This window comes from Apis cerana, linkage group LG2 (genome assembly GCF_029169275.1).
Source record: "Apis cerana isolate GH-2021 linkage group LG2, AcerK_1.0, whole genome shotgun sequence".
Classification (NCBI taxonomy): Eukaryota; Metazoa; Arthropoda; class Insecta; order Hymenoptera; family Apidae; genus Apis; species Apis cerana.
The window spans coordinates 8,972,548-8,991,085 of NC_083853.1; the positions used below are offsets into that span (position 1 = coordinate 8,972,548).

An 18,538-nucleotide genomic window follows, 5' to 3' on the forward strand; every position below is an offset into this window, starting at 1 on the left:
GAGAAACGATTCATTTAACAATATCTTTTCAGACGCAGATGATAATCATCATTACGATTAACGATAGAATCTTACCGTGTGTAAGGTGTTTGGCCTCAATCTCGTAATAGACGGCGATCTCTATAATTCATGAGCAACCCGACTCTATCTAATGTTGCATCCTGCTGCGTGTATACTCTGTCCTCGCACTTTGAGTTCTGTGAACCATCAATAGATTTGCGTTTTTTACAAATTCACGGTGTTGAGACCTTTGAAAGCGTCCACATAACGTATTATCAAATTGTTATCACGCTTCTGTAAATATATTTGTAAAAATTGCCTTAAATAATTAAATATTATTCAACGAAATTGTACCTCGAAAATATATTCTACGATCAGAGACCTTTTTTGGTCGGATTTTAATACGCTTTTACCGATACGATGGATTTAGATTCATTCGCAACAAATGTTTACATTTCTATTAATGTCTCGTGTGTGCTCAGCTGATAGAATTTTAAACAATTTTCTGTGTATTCTTTCTGAGATTTTTCTCACGCGCAACGGCAAACAACGGGATTTTGTAGTTGGCGCCCTACATTACGAGCTCCACTGACTGCGAGAGCTGCGGCCGCTTTGTCAAGGCCGTTGTAGGTTGTTTGCTCAGATGCTTGTTAACCGTGTGAGCATCCAATATGTTACCTCGTGTATGCACTTAGGTCCTGCGTCGACAGTAGATTCACTCGGATCATTAAGTCAATTGCTGGATACACGATGACAGAATATCGGTGGTAACAGCCATGAGATGCATTTGCGATGCAAGTTCATATCGATAGCAAAAAGTTGACAAAAGTTTCCTTGATATAAAAAAATGGAATTATTTATTTTATTTTAAATTCATTTTATTTTATAAGCACGAATTAGAGGTAAGAAGGTAACGTTCGATCTTTTATCATTTTAGTATTATTTCTACATCATAAGCGGAGTCGAACAAGAGAAAATTGAACTTTAATCTTTAATCCACGATGCGCGCCACTCGTACTCTTCCTTCGAAGAACAAACATCTATTTCGAGATATACTCGCGCCTGCCTGCCATGCTGGACGGAAGACGATCCCCAAAATCTGCATATCAGCATCAAGATGCTTTTACCATTGATCATCTTCTCGTGTTTGGGAAAATGCAGAAGTGGCAAGGGTCGAGTTCAACCGTCTTAACGAGGTAATTCTGATCCAAAGCGGACGAATCCGCTTTCATAGCCAATTCGAATCGTCCGCTCGCGGATCGGTTCGATTCGCGATTCGAAATTTTCCGTCCGATCGCCGCGTGTATCGCTGCGATCAATCATTGATGGCATAACGGATCCGTATATCGTCGAATAATTAATACGTCACGGTGAAATTTAATTGGATTATGATAAGAAGGGTAAATTGGAACAATCGGTTCATTGAATCGATAATGCGGAACAGTGAGGGGATTCGTTGAAAGGTTGGCGTTAATTATAAATCGCTTTGCGAAGAGTGGGATGAAAGAATCGTGGGGAGGATGCGGGATTAAAGAACGCGGATAAAGGCATAATAAACGTTGAGGTCATCCCTTCGGGACAATTAGGCGAACAGAAAAGTTCCATCGCAGTTACGTAGCCTCCTGACCACCCCTATAAGAGTCAGAATGGCAGCTACTAGTTTTCTCCATTATTCAAAGCTGTTCGCATCTTTTCGAGCGTTAACGTATTATATTAGACTTGCAATGCCCCGGTCGAGTATCGTCAAACGGATATTTCGAAAAAATAATTTGGAAAAAGGAAAGAATTCGATTGCACACGATTGAAGCACACTGTTTGAACAATAAGATATTGAATAAAAGAGGATTAGATAATGGAAAAAAATATTTGTTTGGAATTAATTTAACAAATTAATAATCTGGTGAATGGAAAACAAAAGATCGAAAATAAAATCCGTGTTGATCGATCATCAATATTTCGGTAATCGGTTCATCGATATTCACGTAAACGATATGTAAACGTAGAATTTGACATCTCTAACGGAAAATCATCGTTACGTCGGTAATTAAACAAACTCGTAACTAGATCGTATCTATGTTTATTTCGAATTGAAATGGTGTATCATGAATCCGTTATTCGTTGATCATACATTATGAAGTGAAACCCTGTTCCATTGAGCGGTGGCTAGTTTTGGTTTATGGTGTTTCGATTATCCCTATAGAGTTGCACGCGGCGGCATATATACGTTTGTACACGTAATTTGCATTCGTCGCAATACGATAAGGTTAAATAGTTACTCCCGACGACCACAATACCAAACATTCTAAACGTTCGATCGATTCCCCTCCTATTATTGCATTCCGATCCTTTTCTGCCCATTTCACCCGTCCACTTTTAACAGAGCGAACACGCGCTGTTAATATCAATCGATGTAAATTCGATGACAAAATTAAACGATAAAATCAAATTAATCGAATTCACAACGAGATTCGTTGATCCACAACCAATTCTTACTATTTTTTCAATAGATTACATCATCTATGGATATTTGACGATCGCGATAAGAAAGATGTATCATGGGGGGGCCAAGACGAGGCTGTCGAATCGAAATTCTCGATAGATCGGCTAATACGGATGGGCCGCAAGTTTCGGATAGGCTAATCCTCAGAAAGCTCAAGCTGCAACGATGTCGATGCGCTTTCAGGAGAACGACGTGTGCGGCCGTAAAATCGGCGAACGACGGCCCTTTCCTCCCCCCACTACGAGTAATCCTCGTAGATTGGCGCGGCGCAATAATTCGTCCTCGGTATCGGCCTCGTGGGAGCACGGCCAGGGTGGGGGTGTTAAACGACCGATATTTTTTTTCCCTCGAGAAGCGGCCGCCTCGATTTGTTGCATGCCTTAGCTGTCGTGCATCCTATCTTGCGCTCATCGTGCCGGTCGCAACATTTTCTTTATGCGCCGCCACCTTTATGCATCGTTAAAACAGCCGCGCCGCGCCAGTAGTAAAACCGCAGTAAATCGATGTATCGTTCCGACGATGCTTAAACGTGGCAAAGGGTGAATGGGAACCGGGGAAAATGAGAGAAACGAGAAGCGAACGAGGGGCTGTGGTAAATGGACGGTGCGAACAGCAATTGTCGAATTTCTTGAAATTTTCCATCTCGATATTTCTTTAAAAATTCATTCGAAGGCGTCTATCCTCGTAGACACGAACGAATGGTCGTCGTCGTGCTTAGCGAAAGATTCGTTTGAACGTCGTCGACGATCGGAGAAATTAATACGGCAAACAGAACTTTTCGTTCGTTCGAAGAAAATTACGTAATAAATGAAAAGATTCCTTCTGCGAGAGGGGGAGTTAGACGCCAACGACGACTTAATTAAGACACCTCCCTTTCGTTGATCCTCCTACGTCGAAATTTTCGTCGTCCATTCTTCCGGAAGACATGACAGAGACGGGCAAGAAGCGGAGAGGCAAACACGGAATAGCCGTGAACGCAGGAAGACCGGAAGGTGCTTCGAGGTAGCGTAAACAATTGCCAGCACAATTAGGAAACGTTTGTCCGTCTGTGTTTATCGAAGGATCCGTAACTAGCTTAGGTAACACCTATCCCATTTAGCTACTCGGAGCTTCGGGCTCGGCCATGCGGACAATCAAGAGAAATTGTTATTATTGCGTCTTATGAAACATTTACTTTCCTCGAACGATCGATTATCAATCGATTCTCATCGTTGAAATTATAAATAATGTTCGATGTAAGTACGTTGTTGTGCAATTTAATTCGTTATCCGGTAAAAATCTTTTTACCGGGTAAAGCTTTTACCGCGAGTCAATCGTTTATCCTTATCGTAAATTGTTTCGTAATCAAATCAATTTTTATCTACCTTTGAAGAAGGAATGGAAGTTAATCGAATAAGTATTTCATGAGAAAGAAACATGAGAATTTATCGGATTAACGAGCTTGTATCCTTCAACGTTCGGAGAAATTGGATTTGGATCAATTACAGCTAAACGCTCGGCGTCTGTATAAAGCGGATATTTTTCATTCTTCGTGATCGACAAAGAACAGAATCGTTGCTTTCAGTCGGATTGCTAGACGGATTATACGATTACAAGTTATGTCAGTGAAAATGGAGTTATTGAGCATATGCCATGGAAGAACTTGCCCTGACGTACGCTAATTTGATATTGGATAACCGTTTCCGCCCTCGAATAGACGCGAACTCCCGAAGGCGTGTAATATATACGCAATGGATCTTGCTTTTGTCAAAAAATGCGTTTCTGTATTAAAAAAAAAAAAAAAAATGACAGCTATCCATCCAGGTTTGAATTTGATAGCAAATTTTATCAAAGGATGTAATATAATTTTTAATAATGTTCCAGGATAATAATTATAGAGAATTATAATTTTTACACATATATTTTAAACAATATATGTATATAATGTTAAAACGTTTAAATGAGAATTACTTTCTTTCTGAAAAATTATGTTCCAATGTCTATGAGCAAATAGGACTTTCGCATGCAACATTATTCTTTATTATTTCACAGGAAACATCTGTCATTATCTTAATTTGTTCGCCTGTCGCGGACATTCCTTTCCATCTAGATTTACGGCGGAAAATGAGAACAGTTTTCAAAGGAATGTGGAAGCCTATTTCCGTGCCATTGTACAAAAGGCGAATGCATGGATAAAAAAAAAAAGAACTTAATTTAGTTCAATCTGTTCGTTTCGGATAGGTATAGGTGAATGCATGTGGGCCGACATGCGGGTAATCATTCTACTTTCCCAATCGCTGCGGATACAAATTTTTTTAAAGAATCCTCACTGGTCATCCGACTCGTTCTGTAATCTGCAGAGGTTATAACGGACCGGCCATTATCTCTAGAAGAAAAAAAAAATAGTTAATGGTTGCAAAAAATTCATGAACCAAGCGAGACAGGAAGGAAAAAGAAGAAGATGGAAAGCTATCTTTTTACTTTCCTTCTTCCCCATTCATCTTTCGCATTACTTCAGTCTCGATCAACTTTTATATTTTATTCTTATTCTTTTTTATCGTCGTTATCTTAAAACTTCAACAATTTTCTTGTAATCGAACGATTGTTTCTTCGACTTGTTTACAATCAAACACAGTCGTACAATATCGATACAAGGAGAAGATAAGGAGAAGATTGTTTTATAAAAAAAACTTTCTTTGTACTCAAATAAATTCTAAGTAATTATAAATCTAAACTAACCGATTTTAAACGAACGAAGCACTATGCTGAAATATAGACCGTGAAGGTATTAACAGATCCGAGCATAGAACTGGTCACATAATCCCTTGACGGCAAACTTGTCGCATTATCCGTTGCGTCACGTTCGGCAACTAGGCGTTAGTTTCCAACCAAGGGACATTAGGTTCGGAGATGCTAAGAGAGTTGACAACAGTCACTGGAGAAACTAACGAGGAGAAGTTGACTTCGAATCCTGAAAAATATGCGAGACATATTATCGACATGTTCTCACTTTTCCGTATTTCGAAATACACAGATGTCCTCGTTTAAGTAAGAATTTTTTAAGCTCAAAAAATTAATAGGCACTATTCGCATAAATTGAATTAGTTCTTCGAGCAAAAGGGGCATTATCGCTTTTCCAATCGGAAATTTTTATCTCATTTTATCTCTATGACATGTCCACGTTAAATGAAAATTCATACATCAACTTTAAGGTTTAGGATCGTGTCATACCGCGACACGACTCGCATGATCGATGTACGAACACGGCCGTTGACGAATGTTTTATACTATCGTTTAATTTGTACTTTTACTTTTAAATTAGAACCGACTTCTAGTTCCATGTTGCAGCAATGAAAGGTAGATACATCATGTCCTATCGAAGGAAGCCATCAATGGCGTAACCAGGAAGCCGTCCAAAGTTCTCTAACGATGATGTATCGAGGCTGTACGAGACCCCTAACTTGCGGCCATTCCGATACACCGTAAGTTACCGTTTCTTTCGCTCTTTCTTTCTTTCGTCTTTTCTTTCGCCACCCCTTGCCGGGAGAAGCATAACGTCCCTTGGTATCTTTCGAGTTACCATCGATGATGATCGTGACAGATAGCCTGTCATAACTCGCTGGCACGAAAAACGTATCCATGCTCTGACGTTTGCTAAAAAAAAAAAAGTAACATACGTCATTTTTCTTTTTTTTTTTTTTTAATTCAAAAATAGACTATGAATTAGTCGGTCAAATTATTGTGCTATGCCATTAATTTTTCCTAGATAAAAATTAAATTTAAATTTAAATTTTATACAAATATAAATATATTTAAAATATTAGGATTTTGTTTTATTTTTCTTGATCTATATCGATTAAATATTCGATACTTTGTAAAAGTGGGAAAATACGTGTTTACGTATTTTGTAATGTAATAAAAGCATTTAGGAATATAAATCATTAACCTAAACCGCGTCGAAATGATATTTTCGAAAAAAATGGAGAGATGAAAATTTTGATGGCTTATGGCAAAGAAGAGTTTGAAAAACTGTCAAGTCAAGCTGCGGCGACTTTTTAAAACCGAACGATGCTAGGGTCAACGGGGAACTGTCAGAGTAGCTTTAGTTTTCACAGGCACCGCGCGTATTCCGCATGGAGGAGAGCACTTTCCTACGGTGATTCGCGACGCTTTTTATCTTTCTGCCCTTTTATGCTGTCGCTCTTAGTCCGGAACGACATTGGTGATGCATTAAAATTCATCTGCACCTTTATTGCCGGTCGTTTCATAGAAATTTCAGGACGTTATCTTTTCGTAGCGTCAGCCATAAAGGATATACAATTCACACGTTGAATATAATATAAAATCGTAACTGGAATTCGAAGAAATTAAGATTAATAATCTTAAAAAGTAAAAAGATAATGTTTATATTAGCCTAATAACTAATAATATATAATTTTGATGAAAACAGAATGTTACCTTCCATTTCGCTTATGCGCTATAATTAAATTTGTGAAAGTTGACTGTTTGGAACACTGTGCCATCCCAACGACGTGAAAATGCACTTGCCCCTTTAAGTGCCTAAAGGGTTTCCCTGCATGCTTTTCCTCGTATATGGAAATTCATATTTTTACGTCATCCATTATATACAGAATATTGCAATGAAATGTTGCGAAAGAAATTTTAATGTCAATTTAACATTTTTTGAAATTATTATCGGATCACCTTTATTCGAAAAAAATTGATTCCAATTTTTAAATTAAATTTACGCATACAGTTTATAAGTTTTACACATACAGTTTAAATGTATGTACAAATAAAAAAATATTTTAATTGTTAATTTTACCTTAAACGTTATATTTTTTTACATATATTATATATGTATATACGTATTTGAAAACAGAAAAAAATTTCTTGAACAATTTCTTATAAAATATTAAAAATTTTAAGTTATTTACATACGAATATGAAAGAAAATATATTCCTAGTTTAAATTAGGCGCGACGCATGCGCAGTACAATATCCTATAAAAGCGTTTGAAAAATTCAAATTTCATGATCAAGTTAAAACGCGTCGTGTCGGTGTGAAAAATTTACAATATTAATATAAAGTTCGTATTAAAATATCGTGAAAATAATTTGCATAATCGTATAATCGTGTGAATAAGGTAACGTGTAAAGTTATAAGTATATAATATTGTGAATATATAGTGAAATAAGTGTGAAATGAAGAAAATATTGGTAGCCTTTCGTCATAGGATGGAAATCAACATGTAAGTACAAAAATTTTACGAATAATTTTATTTTATTTTACAAAATAAATAGTATTGAATATATCAATGGCATATATATTTCATGAGTAATTTAAAATAGAAGTAAAATATACTTGTAAAATTAAATAAAATAAATAATTTAAAATAAGTTCAAATTCATTTAACTGAATACAGTATAACATTTATTAAATTTTTTAATTACACTGAGTACATCAGAATATATCAAAACAGATTATATAAAGATAAGGTAATTAAATTTTATTCTTTTTATTGATCTATTTGAATCATTTCATGATTATTTATATATATATATATGTTTCAATTTAATTATGTACTTTAAAGTGAAAATAAATATAAAATAGACAGGTAGTATCATTTAATGAAAAGTATATTTATAGTAAGATTACTTTTTGTACAAATTTTTTTCTACTTTACTTTCCTTACTTTGTTCATGATATATGTAATTATGCACACAATTTAAAAATTATACAGATTTTATTTCTACTTTGGATGCTGCATAATATTAAAATTAAGATACTTACACTATATTCAACACTCTACAATTGGAATGTTCTGTTAAATAATAATGGCATTCTTTAACTACACTTTTAAAAAGTGGCAGTATACAATAAATTATCACTCTCAAAAAAAAAAAATGTTAGATAATTTTAAAATTTAATATAAATATTATCTGTTAAAAGCAATGTAAAAAGCAACAATATTTTGGTGATTAATCTTCATACTAGTTCATGAATATACACTTGATCTCAACTGTAACATTCCTACTTAAACATAAAATCGGTTTCTACAATTTTGATTATCTATTATACAGAATTATTGACAGATATGTGTAACGAATCCATAGAGTATCTTCTTTCTTGTTGTGTTGTTTTTAACCACTGTTTATGTTCACACAAATAAGGGTACAATGGTACCACTAAGACACTGATATCATCAACTGATGCCATGGGTGAAAATTTTTCATCCGTTTCTTCAAGATTTTCTGATTTACCAACCCAAGCTCGTCCAACTAATCTACCGCGTGCTGCTTGTACCAATTCTTGAGCACCCATTGTAAGTCTGTAACAGAAATAATTTCATAATCTCTATTTCTAATATAGTTTCCAATTCTTATAAAAGATATAAAGAATACCTATATTCTAATGATGGATTATCAGGAGCGAGTGTTTTTCTAAGTATATTCGCTGCTGTTTTATCTGATACAACATCCCAAAGTCCATCCGTAGCTACAATAATACAGTCACGTTCTGTGAGATTACAACTATCTAAATTTATAGATTGCACTTCAGGTTGTGATGACAGGAATGGTTTTATATTAACTCCTGTACTGGCCGCTTTTAAACCATGATCTCCGAAACCACGCGTTACTCCTATAGTACCCATTACTCGACTCTGTTGATAAAAGTTGTACAAAAAAATTATGTTTATGTCAACTATCGTCGTCAATCTCTCTAGTCTTAAGAATGTTGTTTATTTACTCTTTTTCCGTGTCCAGAGATAAGAGGTAGCTTTAAATCGGAAATTGTTAATACTTTATATGCCCAACCAGTCATATAAGGTTCTCTATACAAAACCATAGATCCTAATTCTTTTTGCAAAGGTCGTTTTCTAAATTCAAGTGGTGTGAAATGACCTTTCAATAATTCAGTACTTCTTAGAAAACCTAATGCTCTGACACGATTCGATTCTGAATCAGGAGTATGATCTCTTGTTAAAGCACGTTGACTTTCTCCCAAAACTAATACAGCTCTGTTAAATTATATATTTGATATTAATCATTTTAATATATAATCCATATCAGAAGTAATTGTTGAAATGTTGTTCACCTTGAATCACCAGCACCTGCAGCATACAATCTACCATTTAAAAATAAAATAGTAATTGCTGTGCAACCTCCTCCTCCTCCTTGAGCTTGTACTTCTACCATTTGATCCATTTGTCTATATGCTAATTCAATAGCACCAATTACTAAATCTCTTCCTTTTATGAGTTCATCTTCATCTTCATTTAGTAACATATTACCAGGTATTGCCATTAATCTTCCCTATAAAATCAATATATATTTAAAAGAATACAATATGAATTATAATTAAAATAAACAATTATGAATAAAATTTTTACAAGAATTATCCTATGTAAATGTAATCTTGCTGTTAAAGCTACTTGATAACCAGCATGTCCATCAAACATAGAGAACATGACATAAGGCAATGTAACATTAACATCTGCTAGTTTAAGATCTCCTCTAGTTGCAGATGTTTGGTCTTCATTCCATGTACTTTTTCCAGCATTTATGCATTCTGCATATCCAGCACACCATGGTAATCGACTTAAGTCTCTTGGAACTATAATTGGTCTTACTCTATGATCAGCACTTACCTATTAATTATATAAATAAATGATTTTATTACTGATTATAACATTATAAAAATATATTTCATATTTAATTAATAGCAATTCTTACTTGAGTTTCTTCTGTTGTTAATCCTAGAAAACTAGGTCTACTATATGGTTTATTTTCTACTTCTGTAACGATATTTAAATTAAGATAATCTGTTACTGTTTCATTATCTGAATCAGTAGGATATTGTAGGCCAAGTTCACTTCCACCCACAACATTCATTAATACTGATTTAACTCTGTTCAACATTTTTTCTTTGCTATTTATAAATACAAGAATAAGAAATATAGTATATTATAAATCTAATAGACTTTATCATAACACATATCTTGGAGGGAAGATATGACTTCCTATTTTAGTAATTGATTCTATTTTACTTTTTATCAAAAGATGTGAATTCACATCTATGTACAACATTAGCAATGAGAAAGTGCAAAATTTTAATTGCTAATTTAGTTATCTGTTATCTGTCAATTATCAATCACAAAATTAATTCCACACTAAGAATAATATTCTTATAATCTCAATAACACTATTTAAAAATAAAATACTTATATGATTATACTTCGGATTATTCATAAGTCTGTATTCTCTTTAATTGGTATCATTTTGTTGACAAATAGTTGTCAACAATAAGATAGGTTATTTCCTGACATGAGTAGCAGGTAGCTGTTTTACCATGAATAACATATAACCTAGATTTCATATCAAATATTTTTATATTTCATGCATTTAAGGTTTTAAAATTTTTAAACTATTCATTTAAATAGAATTCAAACATTATCAATATAGTATAGAATAATATAGAATAAAATTATAATTTTAAATACATTGATACATATGTATTGATAGAATAAATAAAACATCTGTCATCTTCATATTGTCACAAATCTATTGTATACTTTATCTATGATTTTGAATATTGTTTCTAATTTTGTAGTAATACTACACAATGTTTTGTCTGTTTGATATTTATATTAATATTACTGGATTTGTCATATTTAAAGAATGGAAAACAGGCAATATTTATAATATATAATAGAAATTCGATGACATTGAGTGTCATTTGTATGAATTGTTTATAGAAATTTAATATATAATATATAAAAAATATTTCATAAATTAAACATGTCAAAAGCAAAAAAAAGTGCATATAGTAGTGAGGTAATTTCTCTTATATTTTTTATCTTTTATTAGTATTCAATAAATATATATCCATATATTTTTGGTGAATAAATATTCATTATAATATATTTGATTAATAAGAGATAATATTTTAGGAAGGTAGTAGTTCATCCGGTAGTTCTTCTTCATTATCATCTGATGAAGAAGTAGATGTTAGAGATTTAAAATCAATTAAAGAATATTTGTCAGACCGTAAAGAATTAGCTAGGCAACTTTTCAAATCTGTTAAAGCTGAAAAAATACGCATGATGTTGCCTCAAACATTAAAGGTATATTTGTTTTTTCCATCATATGATGGATTAAATAAATTATTAAGAAAAATACATAATATATGATAGTTCACATAATTATCCCTTTCAGAAAATGGATTTTGGACAGTTAGAAAAATGGTGTGCTAATGAATTAAGTGGTATGTCCAAAAGCCGTATATTATGTATTTTAAATGGAAAACCTATGTTAGAATCATCAGATACAAGTGAAACAGATGATTCAGGTATAGTGATAATTATATAATTTAGAATTAGTACATAGTAGTAATTTAAATATATTATATTATATTTATCATTATAAATATATTATATTTAAATTACGTTATTTTCATAATAATAGGGCCTTCTTTAGAAATTATCTCAGATACCGAAGAATGGTTTACTGATGAAGATATATCTAAAAAGGATGAAGGTTCAAAGACACTTAAAGGAAAAATAAAAAAGGAAAGAATTAAACAAAAAGGGAAATCTCAAATTATTAAAAAAAATGATAGTAAGAAAGTTCCTGATAACACTTATAAGAATGTACAAGTAAAAAAGGAAGATGATACAGATAAAAATAAAGAAAAAGAAGCTGATAGTTTATTAGATTTATTAGAGTTAGAAATGCGCGCCAGGGCAATAAGAGCATTAATAAGAAAAGAGGAAGATATAATACCAAATACATCTAAATCTGTAACAGATAATGATATCTCAAATAAAACTGCTGCAACTAAGGCTGAACAAGATGAAATAAAAGAAAAGGAAAATTGCAGAAGGCAATTGGAAAGAATTATTAGTGCTCAGCAAAATAGTGCTGAAGATGAAGACGTGGTATTAGTTGTTCAACCAACTCCAACTATCGAGTTACTCTCTAGCGATAGTGAAGGAGAACCTCATAGTGGAGTACGCGTAAATAAAAAATTACAAAATGAACGAGTTATAGAAAACGAAGACAATATTAATCATATTGAAAATAGAGATTTAAATAATGTACATAATATTAATAGTATAGAAAATTCGAAAGAAGATAATATAATAAAAAGTTCAATAGAAATTCATCAAGAAATAAATAGTACACAAAAAAATGAAGTACTTAAACGTATTCATAGCAATAATGCACTTCATAAAGATAATCAATCAAAATCTAGTAGCAAAAGGCGAAAAACAAAGAAAAAATCGCATATAAAAGAACAATCAAAAGATATAACTTTCGAAGTAAACGCGCAAACTAATGTTAGTCAAAATGTAATAGATATAAAAAATAATGATTGTTCGAATCTAAAATTAAATGAAAAAATTAATGAAAAAGAAGAAAATAATATTAAACACGATAATTCATCACCAAATAAACAAAATTCCATCGAAACGTTAGAAATATCGAGCAAAGTAGTTTTAGATGAAGAGAAATCTATAGATTTAGATGAGATAATCGATTTAGATAATTATTGCGACGATATGGATGATATAGAAAATAACGAGAATGATAAAAATAATCAAATTGTAGAAAATAAGCAATCGAATCCACAAATGGTTGAAAATTCTTCACAAAAATCCAATGCGACCGAAACTTGGGCGAGTCGTTACTATCAGACAGACGATGTTCAAAGTGTGATAAAAGAATCAAAGATTCAATCGGAAATTCGTAAACGATTACGAGAACGTCAAAGACTTTCTAAACTTAATACATCTCCTAAAAATCCTCCCTCATCACCCCCTACAATAGAAGCTACTAATAACAAAGTTACAGAGAAACATCCAATGGGATCGGTTGATGAATATTTGGCTTTAAAACACACTGCCGCTACAAGTCTTACTGATAGTAATTGTGGTTCTAACACAATGAAAGACAAAGCAGATATAAATAGATCAATTGAAAACGATCTTGTGTATTCTAAGAACCAAAAGATTGATAAAGAAAGTAATTTAAATGATAAAATAAATGTCGACGATACAGTTATTACAAAACATGAAAAGATAGTTAATACGATAAACGTGAATCCCGGTTAATATAATTCTTCTGTATATCTATTACATTATATTAATAATATTTACATTAATTATTGTATTTATACGTAAACAATTACGAAAGTTATAACATCATAAATATTGTCTTCCAATAATTCGATGTAATATCAATTTTGTACAAGGTTTTCTTATCGTTTAATAAATTACAAATTTTTTCCTTTAATTATAAAAATTAAGAAAAAGGAAAATAATTATAAAAGAAAATTGATTTTGGTTTTAATTCACTAATAGAGTTACGTAGAACTATATTTCATTAAATAGAAATGTAAAATTAAATTAGTTAATAAATCAGTTTCTATAAAAATATTTATATGTACGAATTTTAAAATCGTTGTGTAATAAGTGCCTATAAACGATAAATTTCATTATATAAATGAAAAAAAAAAGTAATTAATAATTTTTTGATAGTGGTAACATTAAAAGCAATTTTTACACATGGATGCTATCTGTTACATCATTAGTTATAATCGCTATCTTATCCCTTTGTAAATCGTGATTTAAAAATAAATTTAAGATATGATAAAATCCAAAGAATTATAATTCAAAATCATACCTATTTTTAATAATTGGAAATAATCAAATTTAACACTTTTAATATAATCATTTTTACACATGTATACGCATGGTTTATGTTTCTTTGTTACGATTAAAAAATAAAGTCATACGATTGACGTTTCATCTATTTATTATTATCAATGAGATTATGTCTAATCATATATTTTTTTTTATAAAACTATTAGTTAAAAGATGATATATCAGTTCAAGACGAATACATGACTCATATCGTACGTTATATATACAAGTTTTTATCCGTATCTTACTATACGAGTATTTTATAATCCAATCATTGCCTTCTATACTTTCGTTTCTCTGATTTTTATCGCTTGAAATAATGCGAAACAATTACTCGTTCTTCACAATTCTCTCTTTATAAAATCGATACAAATCTACGTATATTTCTTAACTTTTTCCAAGTTTCAAAATAATAATATATATACGTAAAACAAACAATTCCTTTCATCGGTATCCGTTCAAATCCTTTATTTTAAAATATTACCTTTAACTTTTAAGAAAAAAAATTTAAATAATAAAAAAAGCGACAAGCTAAGAAGAAAAAGAGGAGAATAATAATAATAAATAGCTTTTACGCGCGAATAATTTATTACGATTGAAACGAGACGGGAACGGAACGAGTTGCGGTGCGGAAGTAAAGATCGAACATTCAGTCATTCGTGTGCATTTGTAACGCATAAGCGACCTAGGAAATGCACGGATCGGTGTCCACGTAATCTCATTGACTTTGTAGGCTCGCCTGCGAATGCTGTGGAAAGCATTACGTTCGTACACACGAACACCAATCGAAAAGATTTTTCAGAACCACGACGGCACACGGAAACTTTCGATCGGTTCGATGGGTGGTTCCGGTCCCGTGAAACTTGGAAAGTTTCTCCGCGACGATGCAAATACGAGATACGAGAAAGGGAGAGGGAGAGGCCGGTAACTTTGTATAGGAGACAGAAAAGCCGATGGTACTCTCTGCATCATGCGAGACAGATTGTTGACAAAGGTTCGAGTGGAATTTAAATGAGTATAATCCTGCACCGTGTTGCGTAACACCAGGAATTTCTAGATAGTGGTCCACTTCCGATGAAAGTTGCATTTACAATTCCGCGACACGGCACACACCGGTTAATAGGGCGATAAATTCAGATGTCACTACTCTTTTACGAGGATTTCTCAGGTCGAGTATGCGGAGCATAATACCAATATACCAGTATCACATTACTCGCGTTTATCTCTAAGTTGTGAATTTCTATTTATGCCCTGTTATTAATAATAATGCGAGGATTTAATGCGGTAGATATGTGGAGTGGAATACCGTTGAGGCAGATGATATAATAATTAAACAGAGAGATTAAAAAGTAATTTGCCGTATTAAACGGGTTATTCAGAGATATGATATTATGCAAATAATAAAAGAGAAAATAAAAGAGAGATGTTCTATATATAAATAGCGACGAGCGTAATTCTCATTTTCAATAATGTTAATTAAACCAAGGAGGGCATAACGATTCGGTGTTATTTTCCACGTGGCTCCTCCTTCCCCTCGGGAATTCGATAAAGTTTTATCAAGGAGAAACGTAGCTTAGGCGCTGGAAGTAATTTGTCGCACCCCTGTGAAATTACGGTCCAGTAATTACGATGAAGTTACGATCTTATTTTACTTACAACTCTGCCTCTCTCATTAGGATTATGGTGTAAATCGGAGGAGAAGTTGTTCGTTAACGTTACTAACTTAAAATATGTTCCTCGAGCATGTCAATATTATTCGAGCTGATATTACGTTGCTCGTGCTTTTTTCCACGCTGTTTCACGCCACGGCATCGATCCATTTTTCCCAATTAATTTAACGTTTTCTTTCGTTTTGCAATGCAATAAAGGGGAGAGGGGAGGGTGCGCGGACAAGTAAAACGCAAACTCGAGGCGCATACGTGTTGGCAGAACCAATATTAACGTACCGTTGACGATCATTTCTCGTGCAAACAAGTTGTCTATCGACGAACGTGACGGATCCTATGGAACGAAGGATTCCATACTCCCTTCACGTTGCCGCGGCGCGATGCACCGTCTGTCATCTTGGAATGCCACAAATTTCGTGGCTCTAAGCTCGCGAGGCAAAAAGAAGTGGACATAGAGAAGCAAGAATGCGTCATTAGACGTCGAAGTTACGTCGGGGAGTTTGCGTCGATTTTAAAAACGTTCGAGGAATTCATTTCCGCTTACCGCTTTCCCGCGAGCTTAAAACGATATCGCCATTGGAAATATACTTCCGGGGTTATGGATGTATTATAAATTTCCATTTTCCACGGATATATATACGATTCCATTTGGTCGATTTTGTTGACACGTGTAGCAAGTTTTATACGTTAGAAAGTGAAGGGGAATATCAGAAATGCATGGGCTGGCTAAGGCAAATAAGAGAGATGTTTCGTCATATATCGTAAGAGAACAAAAAGGAAAACTGAAACAGGAAGAAATAAAAGATCGAAATATTTCTTCATACGTGTAGCAAACTCGTTCGAATTCTTGTTACGTTATATCGTACGTTTAAAAACGTAATACGTTTGCCGATAATAATCACGAAAATCATAGGCTTTCGTGTTATTTCTATAGTTGAAACGAGAAGGTAGCTCTTTTATTTCGACGTTGTGAAACGTTTCCTCCCGAACATCGCTTTCGAATTCAATCATACTAATGACATTTTGACTACTATTCTTTTTACGCGTGTCTTTAATGAATCGTAACGAACGATAAAAGTGAGACAAAAGTGTCGTGGAAAAAAAGATGGATATAAAAAGAAGTAGTTACGTTAATCCGCATGCTCGTATAAGGCAACTCTTTTCTTTTATCATCCTTCGTGATGCATATGCAAAAAATAGTTCACTAGAGCATTAATGAAACTTAGAATCGTGTGAATTAAAAGTTGAATCGAATCTCGGCGCAAAAAACAAAGGCTATCCCGTCTAAAATCGAGTAAAATGGCGGAAATAATAAGACTAGAAGAGATTGTTCCACGATAACGTTACATCGCAATTGGTGCGTAGAGTGAGAAGCTCTTGACGCAACGCTCCGATTTCCACGATATATATATTTAGAATAAAAAGTGGTGCGAACGCGAAGGTACCTCCTTACACTCGTCCCTTTGGATATTTCAATTTCTGACAGAAGAGACACAATAGAGATTGATGCAAGCGCCAAGTCACGATTCTTCGCGTTGTAGAACGAAAAGGAAAGGTGAATAAAAAAAAAAAAAGAAAACGGAAAGGAAAATAAGACACTTCGTTCCAAACCTGGTTGCGTAACACAGGTAGACGCGTCTACTTGAAACTGCGGCACGTTCTGATTTCTCGGAAACGCCTGATGTTCGACGATTTCGCGCCAATTTCTGGGGAACGAGGAAGCATGAAAATCGCTTGTGTGTGTGGCGCGAATAAATAATTGGGAATATATATATATATACGAGCAACAAAATTCGAAAAATAGGAAACGGAAGAGCAACGAACTTTAGACGTAATTTCAATGTTTTGTAAAAATAGAACAAAAAGATTTATCGATCGATTTTTTTTTGTCTAGTTTGATGAAATATATTTTCAATTATAGGGTGCGAAATGTTTATAATCTTATGGCTCGTAAAATGAAACATTGCGTAAAAGATATCGGAAGCATTACTCACAGTCAATGATACCTTTCTAAAAGTTAGTTACGAGCAAGCTTCTGTAATATTTTACAAGCGTCGATATTTCATCGAGTTATTTCGCTCGGTTAACGCGAAACAAACAAATATAATACATGAAAAGGAAAGAATACGTTTTCGAGAAAAGAAACGTTTACGTTATTTTCAATTGAGAGAAACGTAATTTATGCAATCGACGTACTTTGAGACCAATGTATATATTGTCGAGGAACGTCGTGTCTGCATCTTTCTGTTCCTTTTTGCGCCATTCACATGCGTTGATCGAAGAAATCTCTCTCGCCCCCTCTCTTTCTCTCTCTCTCTTGTATAAACTTCCTAGATCATTAAATATGATTATCTTGCTTTGCCGCACGTTAAATAACATGATTTGCTAACTAACCGTTCGTGTGTGTCTTCGTATATAGAAAAATATCGGTAAGCAGGCGATTATATATACGAGAACTCGTCTAGCCAGCAGGAGATAAACTTGGGTAATTGTAGCTTGAAAATAAGGTAGATATTATGTAATAATTTTTGCCTCAACGCGATTTAATAAACTGATTTTCAAATATCGTGCCTATCTCTTTCTCTATTTGTAAGTATTCGATTAAGTAATTAGACGATTAATGTTCGTTATCGTGTTTACGATCGATTATTTCCTCGATCAATTCGCTCGATAAATCGTGCTATC

At 33.3% G+C, this 18,538-nt stretch overlaps 2 protein-coding genes across 2 annotated transcripts; one reads left to right on the plus strand and one right to left on the minus strand.

Annotated features, from left to right (window-relative positions):
* Positions 1-8,100: 8,100 nt before the first annotated feature.
* On the minus strand, positions 8,101-10,830 carry LOC107996694 (protein phosphatase 1H). Its single transcript, XM_017054864.3, has 6 exons — positions 10,216-10,830; positions 9,873-10,130; positions 9,578-9,795; positions 9,230-9,500; positions 8,884-9,143; positions 8,101-8,810 (listed from the first exon to the last, which is right to left on the minus strand). Exons 1-6 carry the CDS (start codon positions 10,399-10,401, stop codon positions 8,555-8,557), a joined length of 1,449 nt encoding a protein of 482 aa, XP_016910353.1. The 5' UTR covers positions 10,402-10,830; the 3' UTR covers positions 8,101-8,554.
* A 232-nt stretch (positions 10,831-11,062) lies between these two features.
* Positions 11,063-14,138, plus strand: LOC107996692 (putative leucine-rich repeat-containing protein DDB_G0290503). Its single transcript, XM_017054861.3, has 4 exons — positions 11,063-11,316; positions 11,433-11,606; positions 11,698-11,830; positions 11,947-14,138. The coding sequence occupies exons 1-4, from the start codon at positions 11,281-11,283 to the stop codon at positions 13,593-13,595; spliced, it is 1,992 nt and encodes a 663-aa protein (XP_016910350.1). The 5' UTR covers positions 11,063-11,280; the 3' UTR covers positions 13,596-14,138.
* Positions 14,139-18,538: the final 4,400 nt, after the last annotated feature.

What these genes read in the sequence shown, in the direction of transcription:
- LOC107996694 (XM_017054864.3), bottom strand. Translation starts at nt 10,401, where the DNA reads ATGTTGAACAGAGTTAAATCAGTATTAATGAATGTTGTGGGTGGAAGT. An exon ending in ATTTACATAGGATAATTCTT is followed by an intron (nt 9,796 to 9,872) that starts GTAAAAATTTTA and finishes TTGATTTTATAG; the next exon opens with GGAAGATTAATGGCAATACC. An exon ending in AATCCATCATTAGAATATAG is followed by an intron (nt 8,811 to 8,883) that starts GTATTCTTTATA and finishes TTTCTGTTACAG; the next exon opens with ACTTACAATGGGTGCTCAAG.
- LOC107996692 (XM_017054861.3), top strand. Translation starts at nt 11,281, where the DNA reads ATGTCAAAAGCAAAAAAAAGTGCATATAGTAGTGAG. An exon ending in AAAGTGCATATAGTAGTGAG is followed by an intron (nt 11,317 to 11,432) that starts GTAATTTCTCTT and finishes ATAATATTTTAG; the next exon opens with GAAGGTAGTAGTTCATCCGG. An exon ending in AAGTGAAACAGATGATTCAG is followed by an intron (nt 11,831 to 11,946) that starts GTATAGTGATAA and finishes TCATAATAATAG; the next exon opens with GGCCTTCTTTAGAAATTATC.